Source organism: Peromyscus leucopus, chromosome 7 (genome assembly GCF_004664715.2).
Source record: "Peromyscus leucopus breed LL Stock chromosome 7, UCI_PerLeu_2.1, whole genome shotgun sequence".
Classification (NCBI taxonomy): Eukaryota; Metazoa; Chordata; class Mammalia; order Rodentia; family Cricetidae; genus Peromyscus; species Peromyscus leucopus.
In genome coordinates this window covers 85,303,102-85,323,358 of record NC_051069.1, presented here as the reverse complement: position 1 = coordinate 85,323,358, position 20,257 = coordinate 85,303,102, and the positions used below count along the sequence as shown (strand labels likewise).

General features: G+C 49.6%; 1 protein-coding gene across 7 annotated transcripts in view; it reads left to right on the top strand.

The window, feature by feature from the left end:
• Pxylp1 (2-phosphoxylose phosphatase 1) overlaps positions 1-20,013 on the top strand; it is a 65,448-nt gene extending 45,435 nt beyond the window's left edge. For all 7 annotated transcript variants that reach the window (XM_028866040.2, XM_037207855.1, XM_028866042.2 and 4 more), the window contains 4 exons: positions 7,048-7,206; positions 7,975-8,101; positions 16,472-16,611; positions 17,699-20,013. In XM_028866040.2, the coding sequence (XP_028721873.1) occupies positions 7,048-7,206; positions 7,975-8,101; positions 16,472-16,611; positions 17,699-18,636 (1,364 nt within the window). In that variant the 3' untranslated portion in view covers positions 18,637-20,013. The remainder of the gene's footprint in view (positions 1-7,047; positions 7,207-7,974; positions 8,102-16,471; positions 16,612-17,698) is intronic.
• The last annotated feature ends 244 nt before the right edge of the window (positions 20,014-20,257 follow it).

Sequence of the window (20,257 nt, the reverse complement as noted above, 5' to 3'; positions counted from 1 at the left end):
GTGCACTTCCGGGCTGATCGTACTCTGCCAGGATTAGGGTCACAGCACTACCCGCTGGTAAAGCCTGGAGCCAGGGTGGAGAGGGGGGGAGGGGGGAGGGCTTGCAGGGAGCATTTTGTCATCCTGCTTCTAGGAAGCTTGCTGTTTTTTCTGAGAGGAGGATTGTCTCTGTTAGGGTCTCTATTGCTGTGAAGAGACACCATGGCCATGGCAACTCTTATAAAAGGAAACATTTAATTGGCGCTGGCTTAACGGTTCTCAGAGGTTCAGTCCATTATTGCCATGGTGCAGAGCGTGGCGGCACTCAGACAGACATGGTGCTGGAGAGGCAGCTGAGAGTTCTGCATCTGGAATCCGGATCGGCAGGCGGCAGGAAGACAGAGACACTGGGCCTGGCTTGAGCACTGGAAACCCCCAGCCCCCCCACACACACCAGTGAAGCAATTCCTCCAACAAGGCCGCACCTCCTAACACCTGTCAAGTAACACCACTCCCTGATGGCCAAGCATTCAACTCTCTGAGGAGCCTGCAAGGGCCGGTCTTATTCAAACCACCACAGGGACCTAAGCAGAAGCCTGCCTGAAGGGGAATGTTCTCTGTCGTTTCCTTTGAGACCCTGTCAGCATCTTTATTCAAGCAGTGTGGGGGTGTGGACAGGATGAATAGATGATGGAGGAGACGAGGTGGCTAATAAATCTTCCTTTCTGCTTACTGATCACACTACAGAGAAAGTGCGTGCCCGTGGGCAGGCAGGCAGCACTTACTCTGTCACGCATGTTACTCATAGTGGCACTGTAGCCCCAGGGCACACGCTGAGACTCAAGGATTTTTCCACCTACGCAGCGGAACTCGTGATCCTTCCATCTGTCTGCCCACTCTCACTCCAAAGCCACCCCCACTGTCCCTTTCTCCTTTTCTGGTTTGGTTTTTCCAGACAGGGTTTCTTTGTGTAACCACCCGGGCTGTCCTGGAACTCGCTCTATAAATCAGGCTGATCTTGAACTCATGGAGATCCACCTGCTTCCGCCTCCTGAGTGCTGGGATTAAAGGCGTGTGCCTCCACCACCTGGCTTCGGGACAGCAATCTTTCTAGTGGTCCTGGAGAGGGGCTGGTGAGGCAGCTGAATTACAGGAGACACGGGCAAGGGTTGATGGGATAGGTGCCGTCTCAGATCCCAGGCTCCAGATGGGATCCTCTGAGCCTGGCCCGCTACTCACGGTGTCCAGTCCAGAAGAGCTGGCCCCCAAGAGCGCATGTGGCACAATGGAAGGGGGCGACAACCTCCAGCCTCAAGGACCTGCCCCTCCAGGCCTCCTCTCCAGCCAGCCCCCCTCAAAAAGACCTCTCTGTGTGTCACCCCTTATGGGTCAGTTGGACCAGGTCTCTCAGAGATCTGAAGCAGGTCTTGAGCCAGGTTGCTGACCACAGCAGCCCGCTACACATCAGCCTCTCAGAACTAGAAAAGCCTGTCTCCAGCCATCCCCCCCCAACCCCCCAGACTGCTTGAGTAACCTTAAGATTCTCCAGAGAAGTCAGTGGAACAGGATCAAAGCAGAGCACTGTGTGTGACTCAGAGCAGACCTTAGCTCAGCAGCATGTTTGGAAGGGCTGGCCTCTGCTAGCCATCAGGGTACATCAACATGAAAGAGGCATTTGGGGGTGGTGGGATAGCAAACTGGGGCACCCCTGCTTACATGTACTCTTGTATAAGCCTAAGAGCAGAAGCTGGATAGACTTATGGGAGAGGGATGTGGGAACTACTTATAAACTCACTAGGAGGCAACTCCTGGCAGATTCAGGCAACAGTAATTGGTTGTGCGGAGTTATAAGCAAACAGGACCATGACTGAGACATGCTAGGGGGTGGGCTCCGAGCAGCACAATGCCAGCGGGATGAAGGTGGAGTCGAGGAGACATCACTTGTACACACACACACACACACACACACACACACACACACCCCATGCCTGAGAGCTTCTGTGAGAGCCTGGTGTCTGGAAGAGTCTTCAGAGAACTCCTTGTGGATGGAAATCTTGTCTGGATGACCCCGAGTCACAAACAGCACAGGCTCACCTCAGCAAACTGCATAATGGACAAGATGAAGGAGCCCCAGTGCCGGAGGAAGCAGCAAAGATCTTTCTAGATCATGACCTAATTTCATTTGTGGTTTTCAAACGGCTGCTTCTTTGAGTCGTGGATGAGTCACTTGGACTCAACCACTGGGCTTCCCAGTTGACCTCCCCAGACCTCACAGTCTGTGCTTTGGGATAATCCGGGATTCCACACCCTCTGTCCTCACACTACTCAAATGTCTACTTAACTGTCCCATGCCTTGGCCTAGGCTCAGAGCAAGTGAGCTACAAGCTAGCCACAGAACCAGAATTCGATAGATTCCACAGAAAGCAAAGAACTGAAGGGGCTACCCAGCCAGAGGGGCCAGCCATTAAGATGCCCTGTGGGATGTCTGTTTTGCTGCCCGTCTCCCCACAGTAAGTTAGCTCCAGGCACCCGAGCTGTGCACTAGCCTCTCTAACATCTACCAGCCGAGGAAAGACAAAGGCTCCAGCTACAGCCAAATTCTGAACTAGGGAATGGCCAACTCCAAAAGTTTTTTATTGTTGCTTTAGTAAAGCCTGTAAATATGTCCATGTATGTTAAGATCTAGTAATAAAGTTTGTTTTTATGTATATAGAATGCATGTAATATGTGACTACTATAAATCTATCTATGTTAAAACTGACACAGATATTTCTAGGAAAACAAATAAAATGCTTGTCCACATTTGTTCCCTCCATTCCCCAGATGAAAGCCCATTGCGGCACATCCCCTGAGATGTTGCTGGACTCTCACATAGGGAAGAAATGCCTGAATACTCCGTGTGATGGTTAATCTTGTCAACTTGATAGAATTTAAAGTCACCATGGGATCAAATCTCAGGGCATGTCTGTGAGGGGCTACTATCTAGACTAGGTTAATTGAGGTGTAATGACCCATCCTAAATGTAGGTGGTACCTAATTCCATGGTCTGGGATCCTGGCAGAATAAAAGGCAGAGAGGATGACAGGTGCAAGTATGTACTGTCCTCTGTTTCCGGACTGTGGATGCAATGTGGCCAGCTGGCCGCCTGCTCTTGCCAGCATACCTTCTCTGCCATGATGGAATGTGTCTCCTTTGACTGTAAGCCAAAAGAGATGTTTCTTTCAGATGTTATGCCATAGCCATGAGATATGTAACTAAGACAGAAGATCGGTGCTGAGATGTGGGGTGGGATAAATCTGACCCTGTGGCCTTTGGAACTGCTTTGTGGAAGAGTCTGGGCTAGAAAAGTCCTTGAATCCATAAGGGTTCTTGATGTGCCGGTCTGGTGAGAGCTTAAGACCGGATGCTAAGAGTGGTGGCTTGGCTCATGAGGTTTCAGAGGGGAGCGGAGATTCTGTGAGAAACCAGGGTAGGGGCTGTCTTTGGGGGTGGTGTGTCTTAGTTACAGTTTCTGTTGCTGCGAAGAGACTCCATGACCATAGCAACTCTTATAAAGGAAAACATTTAATTGGCTCTGGCTTACAGTTACAGACGTTTCATCTATTATCATCATGGCAGGAAGCATGGTAGCATGCAGGCAGAAATAGTGCTGGAGAAGGAGCTGAGAGTTCTACATCTGGATCCATAGGCAGCAGGAAATGACAGTGAACCACTGGCCAGACTTGAGCTTCTGAGACCTCAAAGCCCACCCATCCACCCCCAGTGACACACTTCCTCCAACAAGGCCACACTTCCCAATAGTGCCAGTCCCTATGAGCTTGTGGGGCCATTTTAATTCAGACCACCACAGGGTCCATTCATGTTATATTCTGGTACAGAATCTGGCTGCACTCTGCCGTGTCCTGAGACCTCTGGTAGAGCTGAATTTAAAAGTAACTTGTTTGACAGAAGAAATTTCAAGAAGGGGTAGCAATCAGGCTATGTCCTGGTTATTGCACATTGCTTTTGTCCAGTTCTATGGTAAGGGAAATAACAAGTGGAGGGGAGAGAAGATGAAATGCGTGCCATTTGGCAGGGGAGGGAGGGAGTTGAAAGTTGTAGACAAGACAGGTGGTGAGAAGCAGCTCTAATTGTTAAGGGGATTATCATCTAAGAAGAGTGACCGCTTGCTGTGACTGGGACAGCAGGGGAGGTGTCCTCAGGGCAAGGCTCCACCTTGTGCAAATGCAGATGCATTTGAAAGGAGAGAATTTACACTGAGAAGATGATGCTGAGGGGGTTCCCTGCTTCTCAAGCACCTGCCTAGGAAAATGTTTCCTCAGGAACCAATACACAGAGGCTGATGCGGCTGTAGTCCAGTGGGGCCAGGCTCCATCCTGAGCGGGCACTGGAACTTGGCTGTGCTGTTGTATATTGTAATATGTAACTTTTTCTTTTATAGGCACACACAGCTGAGAGATTGCCTTGAGTTCCGGGTGCTATGTGGACTTTGAACTTTCAAACAGTGTTGGAACTATTAAAGATTATGGGGACTTTGGAAGTTGGACTGAACGTATTTTGCATTATGAGATGGCAGTGGGTCTAACAGGGATAAGGAAGAGAGGTTTAGACTTAATAAAGAGGGTGTGTTTGGGTGTCAGGTTGACTAGGGGTCAAGTTGTAAGGTTTAATCTTGGTTGTCCGATTGATGGAATTTAGAATCACCATGGAAACAAATTTTGGGGGATGTTTGTGAGGGATTATCTAAATGAGGTTAATTGGGGTGGGAAGAGCCACCCTAAATGTGGATAGACCTTTCTGTGGGCTGAGGTCCTGAGCCAAGTAAAAAGGAGAAAGCTAGGTGAGCACGTGCATGACCTCTCTCCTCATCGTGTCTTCCATGATGGACTGATTCTCTTTAAACTGTGAGCCTAAGTAATCTGTTCTTAATGCTAGTTCATTTATAGGCTGTGTGTGTTTCCTTCCTTCCTTCCTTCCTTCCTTCCTTCCTTCCTTCCTTCCTTCCTTCCTTCCTTCCTCCCTCCCTCCCTCCCTCCCTTCCCTTCCCTTCCCTTCCCTTCCCTTCCCTTCCTGCTCTCTCTCTCTCTCTCTCTCTCTCTCTCTCTCTCTCTCTCTCTCTCTCTGTCTCTCTCTCTGTCTCTCCCCCCCCCCAAGGGGATTGTATTATTGCCTAGTGACTTGGTTTATCTTTGATTCTTTTGCATTCTTTTAATTCAGATAGAATAGTTACTCTCTGGATATAGTATTCTCTTCATCCAATGATGAATTTTTAGATTGTTCTCTGGTTTTGTTGCCAGTGGCACTGCAGTGAATCTCTTTGGCCATCTTTGAGTCTGGGGACAGATGCTTTTAGAACAGATTCCAAGGAATAGCATGGGGTCAAGGTCACTCTTTCTGGAAGGTGGTGTTACTATTGAAGTATGATTTTCCAACCTGGGGAAATGTATCTCATCAGTGGCTTTCTTCCTTCCTTTCTTTCTCTCTTCCTTCCTCTTCTTTCTCTCTTCCTTCCTCTTCTTCCTTCCTTCCTTTCTTTCTTTCTTTTAAAGATTTACTTATTTATTATGTATATAGTGTCAGAACATTTATCCCTGCAGGTCAGAAGAGGGCACCAGATCTCATTACAGATTGTTGTGAGCCACCATGTGGGTGCTGGGAATTGAACTCAGGACCTCTGGAAGAACAGCCGGTGTTCTTAACCTCTGAGCCATCTCTCCAGCCCAAGTGGCTTTCTTTTGTATTCATGTTTTGCTGGCTGTTGGTTTTTGCACTTAGCCTGTTTGTATCCTTCACGGAACTTTCGGCTGTAATGCCCTTCTGTGCTTGGAGTATCAGTCACTTGTCTGTTATGTATGTTGTAAATGTCTTTCTGTAAGTGCATTCACTGTCTTTGTCTTTGCTAATAACATATGTTTGGCAAGGAGAAATTTTAGATATTTACGTAGAAGAAATTAGAGAATTTAAGCTGATGTGGGCTAGTGGTTAGTCTCTGTTTCAGCTATTGTTTGGGTATGTGTGTCTACATAAATATAAGTAAATATGTTTTTATTATTTTTGTGGTGGTTGGTAAGCCTCTTAGAAGTCAACTAGATTTGCAGGCCCCCTCGCTTACAAGCATGCCCTTCACTAATAGATGAAAATATGACTGCTACTGTGAAGCTTGAAACTGCAGAAACATTGCCCCATCATGGAAGGACTGGGAACTACTGAGACAGGCTGTCCGTGGAAAGACAGACAGATGGCTGGGTAGCCCCAACCTGCCATTCAAAGAACGGGGAGAGCCTCTCTAGCCCACAAGGAAGAGGATTATGGTTCCCCTGTCATCACCTTCACTGGTTCTGGCCATATGTCCACCCGGCCAAGGGACAGGAGTGCTGTCAGCTCAGCCAGTCGTCTCCCATGGGGCTTAGGGCTCACTGATAGAAAGATGGATGCCAGATAGACAGACCATTGCATATTACATGACCTGCACTTGGTGGGGAGAGCCAGCCCAGGCAGACAAATGAGAACGAGTTTATTCACTGCACATGTGTGCCGTAGGCTCAGGCTTGCCTCTGTGAAGTAATCTCATGAGGACTGGTGAGCAGATTGCCGAGATAGGGCTCTAGGGACCACAGAGTGTGATCGGATGATATTAATCGAGGTGTCTCTCTCTCTCTCTCTCTCTCTCTCTCTCTCTCTCTCTCTCTCTCTCTCACACACACACACACACACACACACACACACACACACACACACACACACCTTTAGCACTTAACAGGCGCCAGTGGACAATGATTTCCCCCCTTGATACAGTTACAGGGGCTGAAAGCTTATTGAGAAGAGGGGCTGTGTCCTCAAGCACTTTTAGTTCCGGGAACTTGAGAATGGGGAGTAAGTTTTCGCCTACGCGGAGGGAGGTCTGTTATTCAGGAAGGCCCAGGAGCCCTTCTGGAGCGGAAGGCTGGCTTCTTGTTCCACTAAGGTCAGCCCTAGCTGAAGGAGAGAATGCATGCCGTGGCATTCAGCCCTCCTTGGGCCACGGCAGCTGACGCAGCATCCGCTTTATCTAGTCTTCTTTCCTTGCAGTCCACCTGATCCCAGTGTCCACAACCAAGAATGGAGGAAGCAGCAAGAGTCGGAAGAGGATCATGCCTGACCCAGTGACGGAGCCCCCCACGGTAGACCCCGTTTATGAAGCTCTTCTGTACTGCAACATTCCGAGTGTGGCCGAGCGCAGCATGGAAGGTAGACCTGCTGTGGAAGCCTGGGCCTCTGTACCCAAGTAGACGTCCTGGGGACTAAGTTCTCTAAGCAGCATCATGCAGTTACAAGAAGCTGGCCAGCTTAGGCTGAAATCCTGCAGCAGCCACTATGCCGTGCCCAGGGACGGGCTCCTAGGTTTTAGCGTACTCTACTGAGTAGTGGAGGTGACTGGTCTCTGGAGAGATGTGGGCAAGGCAGACGGGTTGAAGCTGGCCTGTCCCCTTGGCGACTCAGCTTCTCAGGGTAAATCCACAATATACTTAGTATGTCCACAGGGCCTAGCGTTGCCCTAAAGGAGTGTGAAATAGTGTCCCCATCAAGTTTCACTTCAAGTGTATCAGAGGGTGGTGTGGGATGCACGTATTTGTGTCCTGCTGTGTTTCCTGAGGTTTGAGAGCAGAAGTCTGTTGCTAGGATTTTTGTAGGCCTCCCCCAGTCTCTGTGTATGAGACATTAGTCATCAGTCATGTGCACATCTCACCAGATCTCACCGGCCTTCAGCCGGTTACTTTGGGGGCTCTGGGACATGTCAAGCCCTCTCATGAACCTCTCCCGTCTTTAGTGGTTCTGTAACATCACCCGCCCACCCAGCACAGTAGCCCTTCCTCCAGTTCAGGCCCCTCAGAAGCAGTCCTGCCATTTCCGGGTTGCCTTAGATACCAGCTCAGTCCTTCAGCCTGGGCATGAGCCACCCTTGCTAAAACACTGTTGTGTGTTGTGTGGTAACTGGAAGATGTGTCTCCCTCACAGGTCACGCTCCCCATCATTATAAGCTGGTCTCGGTTCACGTGTTCATTCGCCATGGGGACAGGTACCCACTGTATGCCATTCCCAAAACAAAGCGACCAGAAATTGACTGCACTCTAGTGGCTAGCAGGTAAATTGCACTTTTTATAAGAGTCAAGTTTCGCGCACTCTCTGTGTTCTATACAGCGGAGCATTATGGGAGGGAGGAGTGAACTGTGCTTTGGTGAGTATGAACTGTTCAAAGTAGTCGCCATCTTGCATGGCATGCTGTTGTGTGACTCCTCTGGGAGACACAAACAAACCTCTGTTCAACCCAGATAGGGCACTGAGGACAGATTTAAAAAAAAAAAAAGACTCCACCCAAATCCAGCTTTGTGAGCCAGTGATTTTATTGGGGTTACCTAGAGGATCACGGGTGATTCAAAGGCAGCTGCCTCACTGAAAAGCCCACCCACCCCAGCATGGGTGGCGACTCAGAAAGCTTCATTCCTGTGGCCCCCAGTATAACATGCAGACAGCTCCGTCACACTTCCTCCCCCCTCGCCCCCCAGTGGTTATTTACTGCTGTTCAAACCTCACGATGGGGCCTTGTGAGTCACGTCACTTTCTGAGTCTTAACTTTGTATGCCTTTTAAGTTTCATTTGGCTTCCTGACTCTGAGCCTCCCTCCTCCCTGCAGGAGGGAGTGTCTGAACTGGGAGAAGAGAGCAGAGAGGGCACCTCAGGCACCTCAGAAAATACACTGAGCCCAGTTCGGTCTCTTGTGTTGGTCAGTTTAGGGAAGATAAGATACGGTGAGCACTGGGTTAAGAGTCGTCCATCCCAGAACTGTTTCATGGAGGCGGCAGGCAAGTCCCTTAGTCTCCTGGGGCTCAGCCTCCCACCTCTGAAATGGAAAGGGTGATGCTCACCACACAGGGGTGGGGTGAGGAGTGGGACGATTCACAGGAGGGAGTCCTCGCAGCTGCGAAGGCCGTGAATGTAGGATAGGTAGTATTTCAGCCTCTTCATTTTTCACAGCATTAGAGACAGCGCTGTCATAGTTGAAAGCCCTTAGGATGAGAAATAATTGAACAGAGAATGGAAATTGCGTGTATGGAAATTAGCACAGTTAGCAATAAATGATGGCTTGGCCATAGCCAGTGTGTCTGGGGGCACATAGCGTCCATCCTTACTGAGTGAGACCAGGACACCTAGGGAAGTACCCAGTGGGGAAGACGCTATTTTGATGGAATGGTCCTGGGGTGCCAGCCTGCCTAGGCAGGACCAGTCCGGCAGCACCATGGATTGCTTCCTGCAGCCAGGGCTGTTCTCTGAAGACATGGATCGGGGGGTTTCAGGTAACTCTAGATGTCCTGTCTCTTTATGGGCTGGAGTTTGGGAGATAAGAAGTATTTAGGTAGAAAGGCATGAGGGTTTGTGCATTCTTTTCTCTCAAGCTAGAGACCACGGTCCTGCAGCCTGGGGACCCGTGTCCTCTCTGCTGCGTTGAGTAAACAAACTGTGTGCCTAGGGTCACCTGTTAGGGGACACTGGCTCTCCCCTTCCGGACTGAGCCCTCACTCAGCCTGGTGTTTAGACCTTCCACTAAGATTCTCTGCTCCCCAGCACCCTACTTCTTGTAGCCCCTACGCCCTTCATGGCTTATGCTGGCTGGGCCTCCCTCCTGTACTTATCCCTCCCTGTTCATCCATCCCACCTCCACGGTGTCTTCAAGACCTCCTCAGAGGTTCCATTTTGAAAGAAAATGGCCCCCAAAGGGGGTGGCACTATTAGGAGGTGTGGCCTTGTTGGAGGAAGTGTGTAACTGTGGGGGCGGGCTTTAGGGGCTCATACGTGCTCAAGCCACGCCCAGTATCTCAGTTTACTTCCTGTTGCTCCAGCCCCACATCTGTCTGCACGCCACCATGACAATAATGGACTGAACCTCTGAAACAGTAAGCCAGCACCTCAGTTAAATGCTTTCATTTGTAAGAGTTACCATGGTCAGAGGGCTGGGGGCATACAGGGAAGGTGTCAGAACAGGCAAGGGACGTCGAGTTTAGAAGCCATCCCCGCTGGCTTAGGGCTGGGCAGTGATGGAGCCTGCTTGTTAACGCCACGCTTTAACCCTGTGGGCCGCAGAGCAGGGAGGGCAACTCAGAGGAATCCCTCTGTCCCGTTGGGTTCGGGAGGGTGGTGTGGTCTTTACAGCTGGTACAGCTCTGCTCTCACGGACCAGCTGGATGTCAGCCCTTGGAACAGCCCGGGGACAGGTGGGCCGCTGGGCCTCTGCGCTAGGTGGGTTCAGCAGAGCCTCAGGGCTTTGTGGACGGTCACATGCTTCAGCTCAGACCAGTTGACTAGAAAGTCACTATGGCTGTCCCCAAAGAAGGGGCCTGTTGTCAGCGCCCCCTGGGGCCACCCTGCAGCTTGTCCCTAAGAGGGTTTGGCTCTGCTGTCCCTAGGCCTGACTGCTCCCAAATCACCGAGCCCAGCCCACAGCCCGTCCGATGACAGCTTTTGGCCTTGGTAGCTGCAGAATAAATTCATAACCTCTGTGGGGGATCACAGGACACATTGCCAGTTGTATGTTCCTGTCACCAGCCTCTGGGTGACAGATTTGAGCCTTGACCATTGTATCCCTTTGCGACCTGTTTGGCATTGGGCAGATCACTTTCCCACTCACGGCACTCCATCCTGGGACAAGGGACAGTCCTCCCTTCCTTTACCAACCTTACGTGTCTATAAATAAAGCCACGCCCAGTGGCCTCAGCCACACAGAAGCTCCATCCACGGAGACATGGCATTGCCTCCAGCAGCCTGGAGGCCACCTGGGCCTGGGCTCTTTCCCTCTGTGGGGTCATCTCCAGAGCCGTTTCAGTCCCCGGGAGCTGCCGCCCTGCAGCCTCACTGCTCGCTTTTCCTGGTGTTCATCTGCTGTTTGCGGGAGCTGTCCTAAGTCCTTTATGGAAGAGGCACAGTGCACGTTTAACTAGAGCAGCCCTCTTCCTCATCTGACCTCCCCTCCGACTTAGCGGCCTCTAGTTCCGAAGTCTAGCCACAGCAAGTGGAAAACTCCATGCACGTAATTGCAGCGTGTTGTGGAACCTGCTCTGTCTTCTCATTGGGCATGCAATCCCTCACCGTGCCTGGCTTAGAAATGAAGCCTTGTTGTGGCTGTTGTTTGCACAGGAAAGAGTACCAGAGAGGCAGGGGTCCGGGCTATCTGTGGCTCCCAGCACCTCCCTCAGATAAAAGGAGTCACCACTGCACTTAACATGGTTTAATTAATCCCATCTTTAAACACAGCAAGAGTTGGCTTATCACTGCAAACGTGTGCTTAGAGGAGGAGTGAGCAGGCGTGCAATGTGTGGACCTGCTGTGGTCCCCAGCAGTGTGGACTGCCTTCCCAGCTGCTGCTTTGGCCGATAAATTGGTAATTTGGTGGTTTCCCGCTAGGCAGTAGGCCTGGAAGGTACCCATTACTCTGGTCCATCGTAGGGGATGTCACTGGACGGGAGAGGTGACAGAGTGAGTGAGCGGCTGAGGTATCACAGCAGGAGGGTTGTCCTGCCCTCTGGAGCCACTTATATCTGGGACGCCAGGTCTCATCTGGTGCTGGGTCAGTCCTCAGCAAGTGCAAGCCAGCACAGGTGACCATTTTAGCAGAGAAAGAAGAAAAACTAGAATGGAAAAGGCTTTGGTTGAGCAACGCAACTCAGCTTAGGGTAGTGTCTTAGTTAGGGTTTCTGTTGCTGTGTGGTGTGAAGAGACACCATGACCACAGCAGCTCTTCATCAGGAAAACATTTAACTGGGGCTGGCTTACAAGTTCAGAGGTTTAGTCTATTATCATCATGGCGTGCATGGCAGCATGCAGGCAGACATGGTGCTGGAGAAGGAGCCAAGAGTTCTACATCTGGATCCGCAGGTAGCAGGAAGAGAGAGTGAGCCACTAGGCCTGGCTTGAGCTTCTGAAACCTCAAAGCCCTCCTCTGGTGACACACTTCCTCCAACAAGGCCACACCTACTCCAACAAGGCCATACCTCCTACTAGACCCACTCTTCTGGGTCTGTGGGGGCCATTTTCATTTAGACTACCACAAGTAGGGAAGAGATGAGAAGGGAAGCCACTCTCCTCATCCTTGGGTGTACTGCTTCCAGCTTACTTTCCCTGCTTGAGCACACTGCTGCCCGACTGTCTCCTCTCTCCCGGAGACGCTTACACAGACAGCCTTATGGCCATTTCCCATCGGTTCAGTCGTCACCTCTGTAAGTTCTGCTCAGAACACTTAAAATGGCAGGGTGCTCCTCCCCCTCTCCGGCCTCCTCTCCTACCTCCTACCTTCTTTTGCCATAGCATGTTATTCCCATTCATTGTGTGTGTGTGTGTGTCCTTGTCTCTCATACACACACAGACAGTATTTCTTGTGTGATGTGTTTCCCCAGGCTGAAATGGAAGCTCCCTCCCTGAGTCAGGGATTCCTCTTATTCTTGTCCATTTCTGGTACCACCCAAGTACCAAGGACAAGTATTTGTTATTAAATGAGAACTTGGCAGAGAATGGCATCAGAGATGGAGGGGTGACCATGGAGAAGGTCAGGCGGGATGGGTGGGCTGCATGACGGGTTAGGTGGGATGATAAAGAGGAGGCACATCACTGATGGTGCTGACCCTCCCAGGAGCCAAGGACGCTGGAGAGAAGTTATGGCCCTGGCTCCAGCGTTGCCTCTGAGCTGCCTCCAGATGCACAGAGGAATGTCTGCCGGGCAGGGCTGTCTGGTTTGGACTTGGGGCATTGGCATGCTGGTTTATTTGAGCATCTTTAGCATGTGGGCAGCAGATGAGACTAGAATGGGCTCAGGCTGAACCTGTGGCATGAGGAAAGCAGACAGTTGGTCATATCAAGTTACACAGGAAGACCCAGAAAAGTGCCCCGAAGAAAGTACACCGGGCTTATCTTTTTATAAGCTTGTTTTGTTGACATCGGAAACCATCCTTTCCTTAGTAGGCTTACGTTTTTAGATGGGGTATGAATTCCTTCTGGTTTCCAGCCAGGTGAGCGTTTCAAATGATGCTGTCCAATAGTAGCGTTGGTGTCTTGGCTTAGGTAACCATCCCCGCAGAAACCCAGATCACAGCTGAAACAGTCTGTTTTCTCTTGTGTGTGGTTGACCACAGGATTCTGCCTTGAGCACTGTAGGACAAGTATACTTGAACGGTGCATATAAACGTGTATAAGAAAAGAGTAAGAACGTGAAGTAATATTTTTTATTGTCTCAGTTGTCAGCACGAAAGCAGATTCCCCAGGAGGCCACCGTCATATGAGTTATGCTGAGGAGAAATACATCCTCGGGTAGTCAGGGCAAGTCCAGGCATTGTAACGGAGAGACTCAAAGGTGCCTCGCCCTAAACATCTACCTCTTCCTTATGTGAAGGTAGACTCCCGACACCCAGCCCCATCTAGCCATTCCGGGGGAGGTTCCTTCTAGGTTGTTGCTTCTTCCACTCTCTAGAGATGTCTCCATAGCTAACCCGGGATGCTGCTGTATCTGATCAGCTGCCAGAGGAAAGAACAGAGCAGGAAGGTTCTGAAACCTGGGAGTGGATGCTGAACAAGTTTCCAAGAAGAAATAATAGGGGCTGGAGAGATGGCTCAGAGGTTAAAAACACTGGCTGAGCCGGGCAGTGGTGGCGCACGCCTTTAATCCCAGCACTCGGGAGGCAGAGGCAGGCAGATCTCTGTGAGTTCGAGGCCAGCCTGGTCTCCAAAGGTGCAAAACTACACAGAGAAACCCTGTCTCAAAAAAACAAAAAAAAAAACAAAAAAAAACCTGGCTGTTCTTCAGGAGGTCCTGAGTTCAATTCCCAGCAACCACATGATGGCTCACAGCCATCTATAATGAGATCTGGTGCCCTCTCCTGGTGTTCAGCCATACATGGAGGCAGAATGTTGTATACATAATAAATAAATAAATCTTAAAAAAAGATAATAAAAAATAAAAAAAAAGAAATAATGGAATTTGATGTGTAACTATAGCCTCACCTCACACCAGCCTTTGTTTTTAATATTCCCATATTTTAATATTTTAATAACTGCTATGGTGACATAATATTCATTATTCTGGGTTAAGCAAGATGTGGGCATGGTATTTTCACAATACATCTAAGAACGGAACATGTCACAGTTGAATTCATTCCCACATGTCTTTGGAGCATCTACCAGATAAACTCTGGGCTATAGGGGTGGAGCTAGGGATGAGGCATGTAGGCCTGAGCAGTGGGATTCAGGTCAGGTCCCAAAGACTCAGCTACCTAGTCCTCCTACTATGAAAAAGATACAGCCATTAGTTATCTGTCCTGTAAATGTTTTTCTTCCATGAATCTTCATTTTTATTTTTTTTTTTTGTGAAAAAAGTTGTAATGAAGGGACTGGGTGTGATTTGGTGGTAGAGCCAGCATGTGCGACGTGTTTAGCATAGTCAAGGCTCAGGGTGCAATTTCCAATGCTGCAACCTAGGGGGAATAAAAGGAAGTTGTAATGAATACCATTAGATAGCACAGCATCATTAAGCAGTCAGATGCCCCGGGAACTGGAACATCTCAGCAAACACATTCAGTAGTGAAAATCCATTTCTAAAATTGGCAGCCAAGTGTTTTCAGAGCCTCAGAAGTCACCAACCTGAAATAATGGCCCAGGACAGGAGACTTGAGCCGCCGCGTTGATGGATAGCCGCGTTGATGGATAGCCGTTGTTGATGTGGATTCGTGTTGACAGCCGTGTTGTGGGTCTGGACATTTTATTTCCTCGTTTATAAACATTTATGTGCTCAGCCTCAGGCAGAATAAAATATGCTCTGTTTTACGAGAGACAATTCCCTGCAGCTCTCCCGGGGCTCTGTTAGACTCCACTGCATGTCCAGATTAGCAAACTCGAATTTTAAAACATTGTTTTTAAAAGATGGATTATTTTTTTTTCAGCTTTCTGCTTTTGAACGATGTAAATCCATCTTGGCATCCGTTTTTAAAATATTTCCAAAGTTAATTGGGCTTTCAGACAACGGGGGTTGGCTGTGAGAACAGTTTATCTGCTGCCTTCATGCCAATTGGCATGCAGTTTTCTTGCCAGTGGCCCCGTCTGTCCATGTCTGTGCAGCTGGAAAATGTAGACACACTCGTGGGCCGTTTTACTATTCAGAGAAAAGGTGTGTGTATTCACAGGTCATTAAGTTATACAGAGAAAAGGTGTGCTACTGATAGGTCCTATCATTATCTAGGAAAATGGTCTATTAGTGATGGGATAGATAAAGTGTGCTTGTCTTTACCATACATGAGAGAAGCAGACAGATACCCTCAGATCTCATCAGCTTTGCTAGGCATTTATTACCACCTCGCATTCAGTGAGATAGTTTACGTGCAAAATGCATAGTGATCTGTAAAGGGCTGTAGAGATAGGCATTGGTTATCTTGTTCAGTTAATGGTTTTCTAAGAGATTTTTCCAGAGGTTAGAAGAGGTAAAGATTAGGCACATCTCCCGGGAGGATATATAAAAGGGGGTGGAGATGGGGAAGAAGGAGTGTGTTGTGTGCTGGGGGAAAGGAAGGTGGCCGGCTCTGTGTGGCCAGAGCACCATGGCAGAAGGAAGGGGGTCTCTGTGAGGGCGCCCAAAGCGAAGTGACCAGCTGTGCACAGTCCTTCCCAGAAGGTGGCGACGTGAAAAGGCAGTGATAGGTGAGAGTTGACGCCTTGGATGCTGGTCCCTCTGGATGTGGAGAAAGCAAAGTGAGAGGAGGGCCAGGTAAACTGAGGAAGGCCAGTAAGGGTCCCACAGCCGTCCAGGCAAGGCCATCTAAGGTCAGAACCCAGGGAGTCGCTGTGTGAGGATGGAGAAAAGATAAAGAAACAGTAGATGGGGAAGCTACAAGACTGGGCACGTGTCAGGGTAGGAAAGGCAGAAACCAGGGCAGCTTCTGGGTCATGTGACCCAGAACAGTGGGATGTGGGGCATGCTGGTGGAGGGCAACGCCAAATCCCAGGGATGTATTCAGCAGAGGTTGGGGACTCAAGCTGACCTCCATTGTGTCGATAGGTACCCATGGTCAAGTCAGAATGAAATTGTAACCTTTAGGGGAAAAAAGTCTTTTCCTTTATTTTTATTTATTTTGGGTATTCTGCGTGCGTGTATGCCTGTGTGCCATAGAGCCCAGAAGAGGTCATTGGATCCCCTGGGACTGGAGTCACAGATGATTGTGAGCTGCCACATGGGTGCTGGCAATCAAACCCAGATCCTCTGGAAGAGCAGCCATTACGCTTAACCACTGAGCCATCTGTCTGGCCCTGGAACTGGAACTTCAAAGTTCCTGAGCCCCAGAACCTGTTCCTGTGGGCAGCAGAGGCCATGACACATGCGGGTTATACATGTTGAAGCTGTGAGCAGCGGAGGTCATGACACACGTGGGTTATACATGTTGAAGCTTCGGAGTGTTCTAACCACTGCTTCTCGGTGTTGTCCCTTTAGGAAACCCTATCACCCTAAACTGGAAGCTTTCGTTAGTCACATGTCAAAAGGATCCGGAGCCTCTTTTGAAAGCCCCTTAAATTCCCTGCCTCTTTACCCTAACCATCCTCTGTGTGAGATGGGAGAGCTCACGCAGACAGGTAAGTGCACCACCTGGTCACTGCCCCCCCCCCACCCCCCCGCCCCCTTTCGTTCGTGAACATTAGGAGAGGATAAGTAACATGTGGTGGACACAGAGAAGACAGGCACATTACCAGTTAGCCGTGTGGGGGCCTGGCAACCCCCAGATGGATAAAAGTCGTGAGTAGGTGGGAAGCTTTTCCAGGGCTGGTAGTCCTGGGCCCTCAGTGCCCAGAGCCCATGGACTGGTGTGGCAAACACAGCTGTTTTTATCCCAAAGCCTTAAAAACTAAGAACTTACTGCGGTGGGCTTAATCACTCGCCGTCCCAGCGCTTGGCGGGCACTGTCGTCCTCGGCTTCCAGCAGCAGCAGCAGCAGCAGCAGACAGAGCAGCTGCAAATAATGCCTTCCAGTGTTAGAACCCACAAACCACTTGGGGTGCTAGGACTCCCGCCCTACAGTGACAGTGTTACAGCCGTCATGCCTGGGGTATCTGAAACCCTAGGCCCTTAAGCTTTGGCGGCTCCCTGAAACTTCCCATCAGCCTCTGCCCACAGTTTCTAGCCCATGGCTCTTACACGTTCTTGCTTTTCCTTCTTTTTCATTTAAAAGGAGCACAATAAACATACTGTCTTCCTTTTGCTCCTTAAACTACTGTCTGGATATCTGAAATTGCAGAGAATGAGCTAGTTAGATGAGCCCGGAAAGTCCCTGCAGGGCCAGACAGAACGTGGCAGAGGTTAACAGAAGGCCTTCGGTTGGGCATTATAATGGAAACAGCGTCAAGGAGAGAATATCTCAACAGGAAGTAGATGGTAAGCCTGAGGACTTCTGTGTCCCTGGGCAGTATGCATCCACCTGCCCTTGGGTACGTGCAAATGACAGGCTGTGGATAGGGAGGCTTGTGACAAAGGCTGTCCTCCACACCCCACCCCTACACTAGCTGACACAAACCTGCTCTCATAACTTCTCCTTTCCTGGGGGGAAGCAGGCCTCATCCCCTTAACTTGCACTGCTCCCCAGCACACCAGAGATGGGTGCTGGTCCTTCTTGGCCCTTTGGCTAACCTCGTAGTAAGAAGGATTCTGTGTCCCCCGGTGCTGTAGGAATCGTGCAGCATCTGCAGAATGGCCAGCTGCTGAGGGACATCTACCTGAGGAAACACAAGCTTCTGCCCAACGACTGGTCCTCAGAGCAGCTTTACCTAGAGACCACTGGGAAGAGCCGCACCCTCCAGAGCGGGCTAGCCTTGCTCTATGGCTTCCTCCCAGACTTTGACTGGAAGAAGGTATATTTCAAGCACCAGCCAAGTGCCCTGTTCTGTTCTGGAAGCTGCTACTGCCCACTGAGAAACCAGTATCTGGAGAAGGAGCAGCGACGGCAGTACCTCCTGCGTCTGAAGAACAGTGAGCTGGAGAGGACCTACGGGGAGATGGCCAAGATTGTGGACATCCCCACCAAGCAGCTCCGGGCGGCCAACCCCATTGACTCCATGCTCTGCCACTTCTGCCACAACGTCAGCTTCCCCTGCAGCAGAAGCGGCTGCCTCGGCATGGAGCACTTCAAGGTGATCAAGACGCACCAGATAGAGGATGAGCGTGAGAGGCATGAGAAGCCCCTGTACTTTGGGTATTCGCTACTCGGGGCACACCCCATCCTGAATCAGACGGTCAACCGGATGCAGCGTGCTGCTGCAGGCTGGAAGGACGAGCTGTTCACGCTCTATTCGGCTCACGACGTCACTCTGTCCCCAGTCCTCAGTGCCTTGGGGCTTTTGGAAGCCAGGTTCCCAAGGTTCGCCGCCAGGCTGATCTTTGAGCTCTGGCAAGACCGTCAAAAGCCCAGTGAACATTCTGTTCGGATTCTTTATAATGGGGCTGACGTCACCTTCCACACCTCCTTCTGCCACGACTTCCACAAGCATTCTCCCAAACCCATGTGTCCTCTTGAGAACTTGGTTCGCTTTGTCAAAAGGGATATGTTTGTAGCCCTGGATGGCAGTAGCACTAATTATTACGACGCGTGTCATGGGGAAGGGGCCTAAAAGGTGTTCAGCACAGCGCTGTTTTCTTCCTGGTTCTGTCTGTTGCTAAATCATGGTGTGGAGTTCTAATGGCCGCAGATTAAGTCGGGCGATCATGCCCGTGGTTTCGGACAAACAGGAAGCACACAACTGTTTGTTACTTGGTACAAAATAGCCAGTTCACAGAGAAAAAAAAAAGGTCCATTATTATAGCTGTGTGCAGCTTAGAATGCCAGCGTCAGATTCAGTACTCAAAGTTGCCAATCCAAGCTTATATATGTTTGGGCCTGCCATGGAACCAGGAAAGCTCTGCCAACATTTTCTTAATCCTGGAACATTTACCTTACCTTGTTGAGTGGAGGTTTTCCCAAAGTGATGAGTTCAAAGCAGGGTTGGCAGCCTTTCTGTGAAGGGACCAGAGGGTCAGTGTGTTAGACTCTGCAGACCTAAAGGCCACACAGCGTCTCTGTCACATCTTCGCAGCTGTGCTCTGGTGACGTGGTGACACAAACTGTGACTGTGTTCCACAGACCAAACTAAGTAGGTGGCAGCCCGCTCTGGCTCACGGGCTGTGTTTGCTGACCCCTGATCTTTAGAAACAGCCTGTTCCCGCTGCCCTTCCGGCACTTTGAGAGCCAGCTCAATGCCAAGTTCTTGAGCAGGTCCTTCGGTAGCTTCTGCAAGAAACACAGAGTGGAGTCTCTGTCTGACGTGGTGACAGACTCACGGGGAAATAAACATCGGGTCATAAGGCTCCTAGGAAATGGTTACAATACTTGACACTCATGATCGTGGCACAAAATAGCTTTAAGTGTGTTCTAGATGTTTGTCTGCTGTGGGCTGTTGGCTTCATATGCTGGGATTTTTGTATTCCACTTCGTATTTTTATAGTCTAGGAAAATATTTTCTGAGACCAGTTTTAGATGTGTCCTTCTCCCTATAGAAATATCCAATTCGCTGCACCTGCTTGGTGGTTGGAAGGAGGCCAAACACTGAATTGGGACACTATTGGAGAAATTATTTTTTCTCCCCCTCCAAAAATAAATCCTAATGACTCATTCCTTTGACAAGCTGTAGAATCGGGTCCATTTCTAGACCATTTTCATCAATTTGAAATGCCAAATTCCAACTGATTTTTAAAGAGGTTTCTAGGGGGAAAAAAACTTTGTTACTTGGTAGTTAAGTAATCTTTCTAGAGTATTTTCTACATCAAGCACGATTACAACTGAGTCCGCGATTTCTAGGATAAGGGTGCTATGCGTTCCAAGACCTGGCCCCGCACGTGGGATTCTCCAGCATCTGGCATTCCTGCCCCTCTCTTCCTTTTTCTCTGTTGTTGCATTTGAAAATGTTTTGTTTGTAGAAATAAAAATTTTGGAGAATTCTTAGCCTGTACAACTCACGGTGTGTATCTGTGAGTCACTCGAGTTCTTTACAAGAGAGAAACAGTGTTTTTACTTTTTACTTTATTTAGTGCTGGAAAGTGTGAGCTCATTTTTTTTCTCCTCTCTTTCTCTTATTTAAAGCCTGTTCGGGTTTCTTTTCCCCACTCACAAGCTGTCGGATTTAGAACTGCTAAACACAGCTTGAAGATTTAAAAATGGAAGAGGGAATTTTAAAAACACCAATTCATGGTATCTGT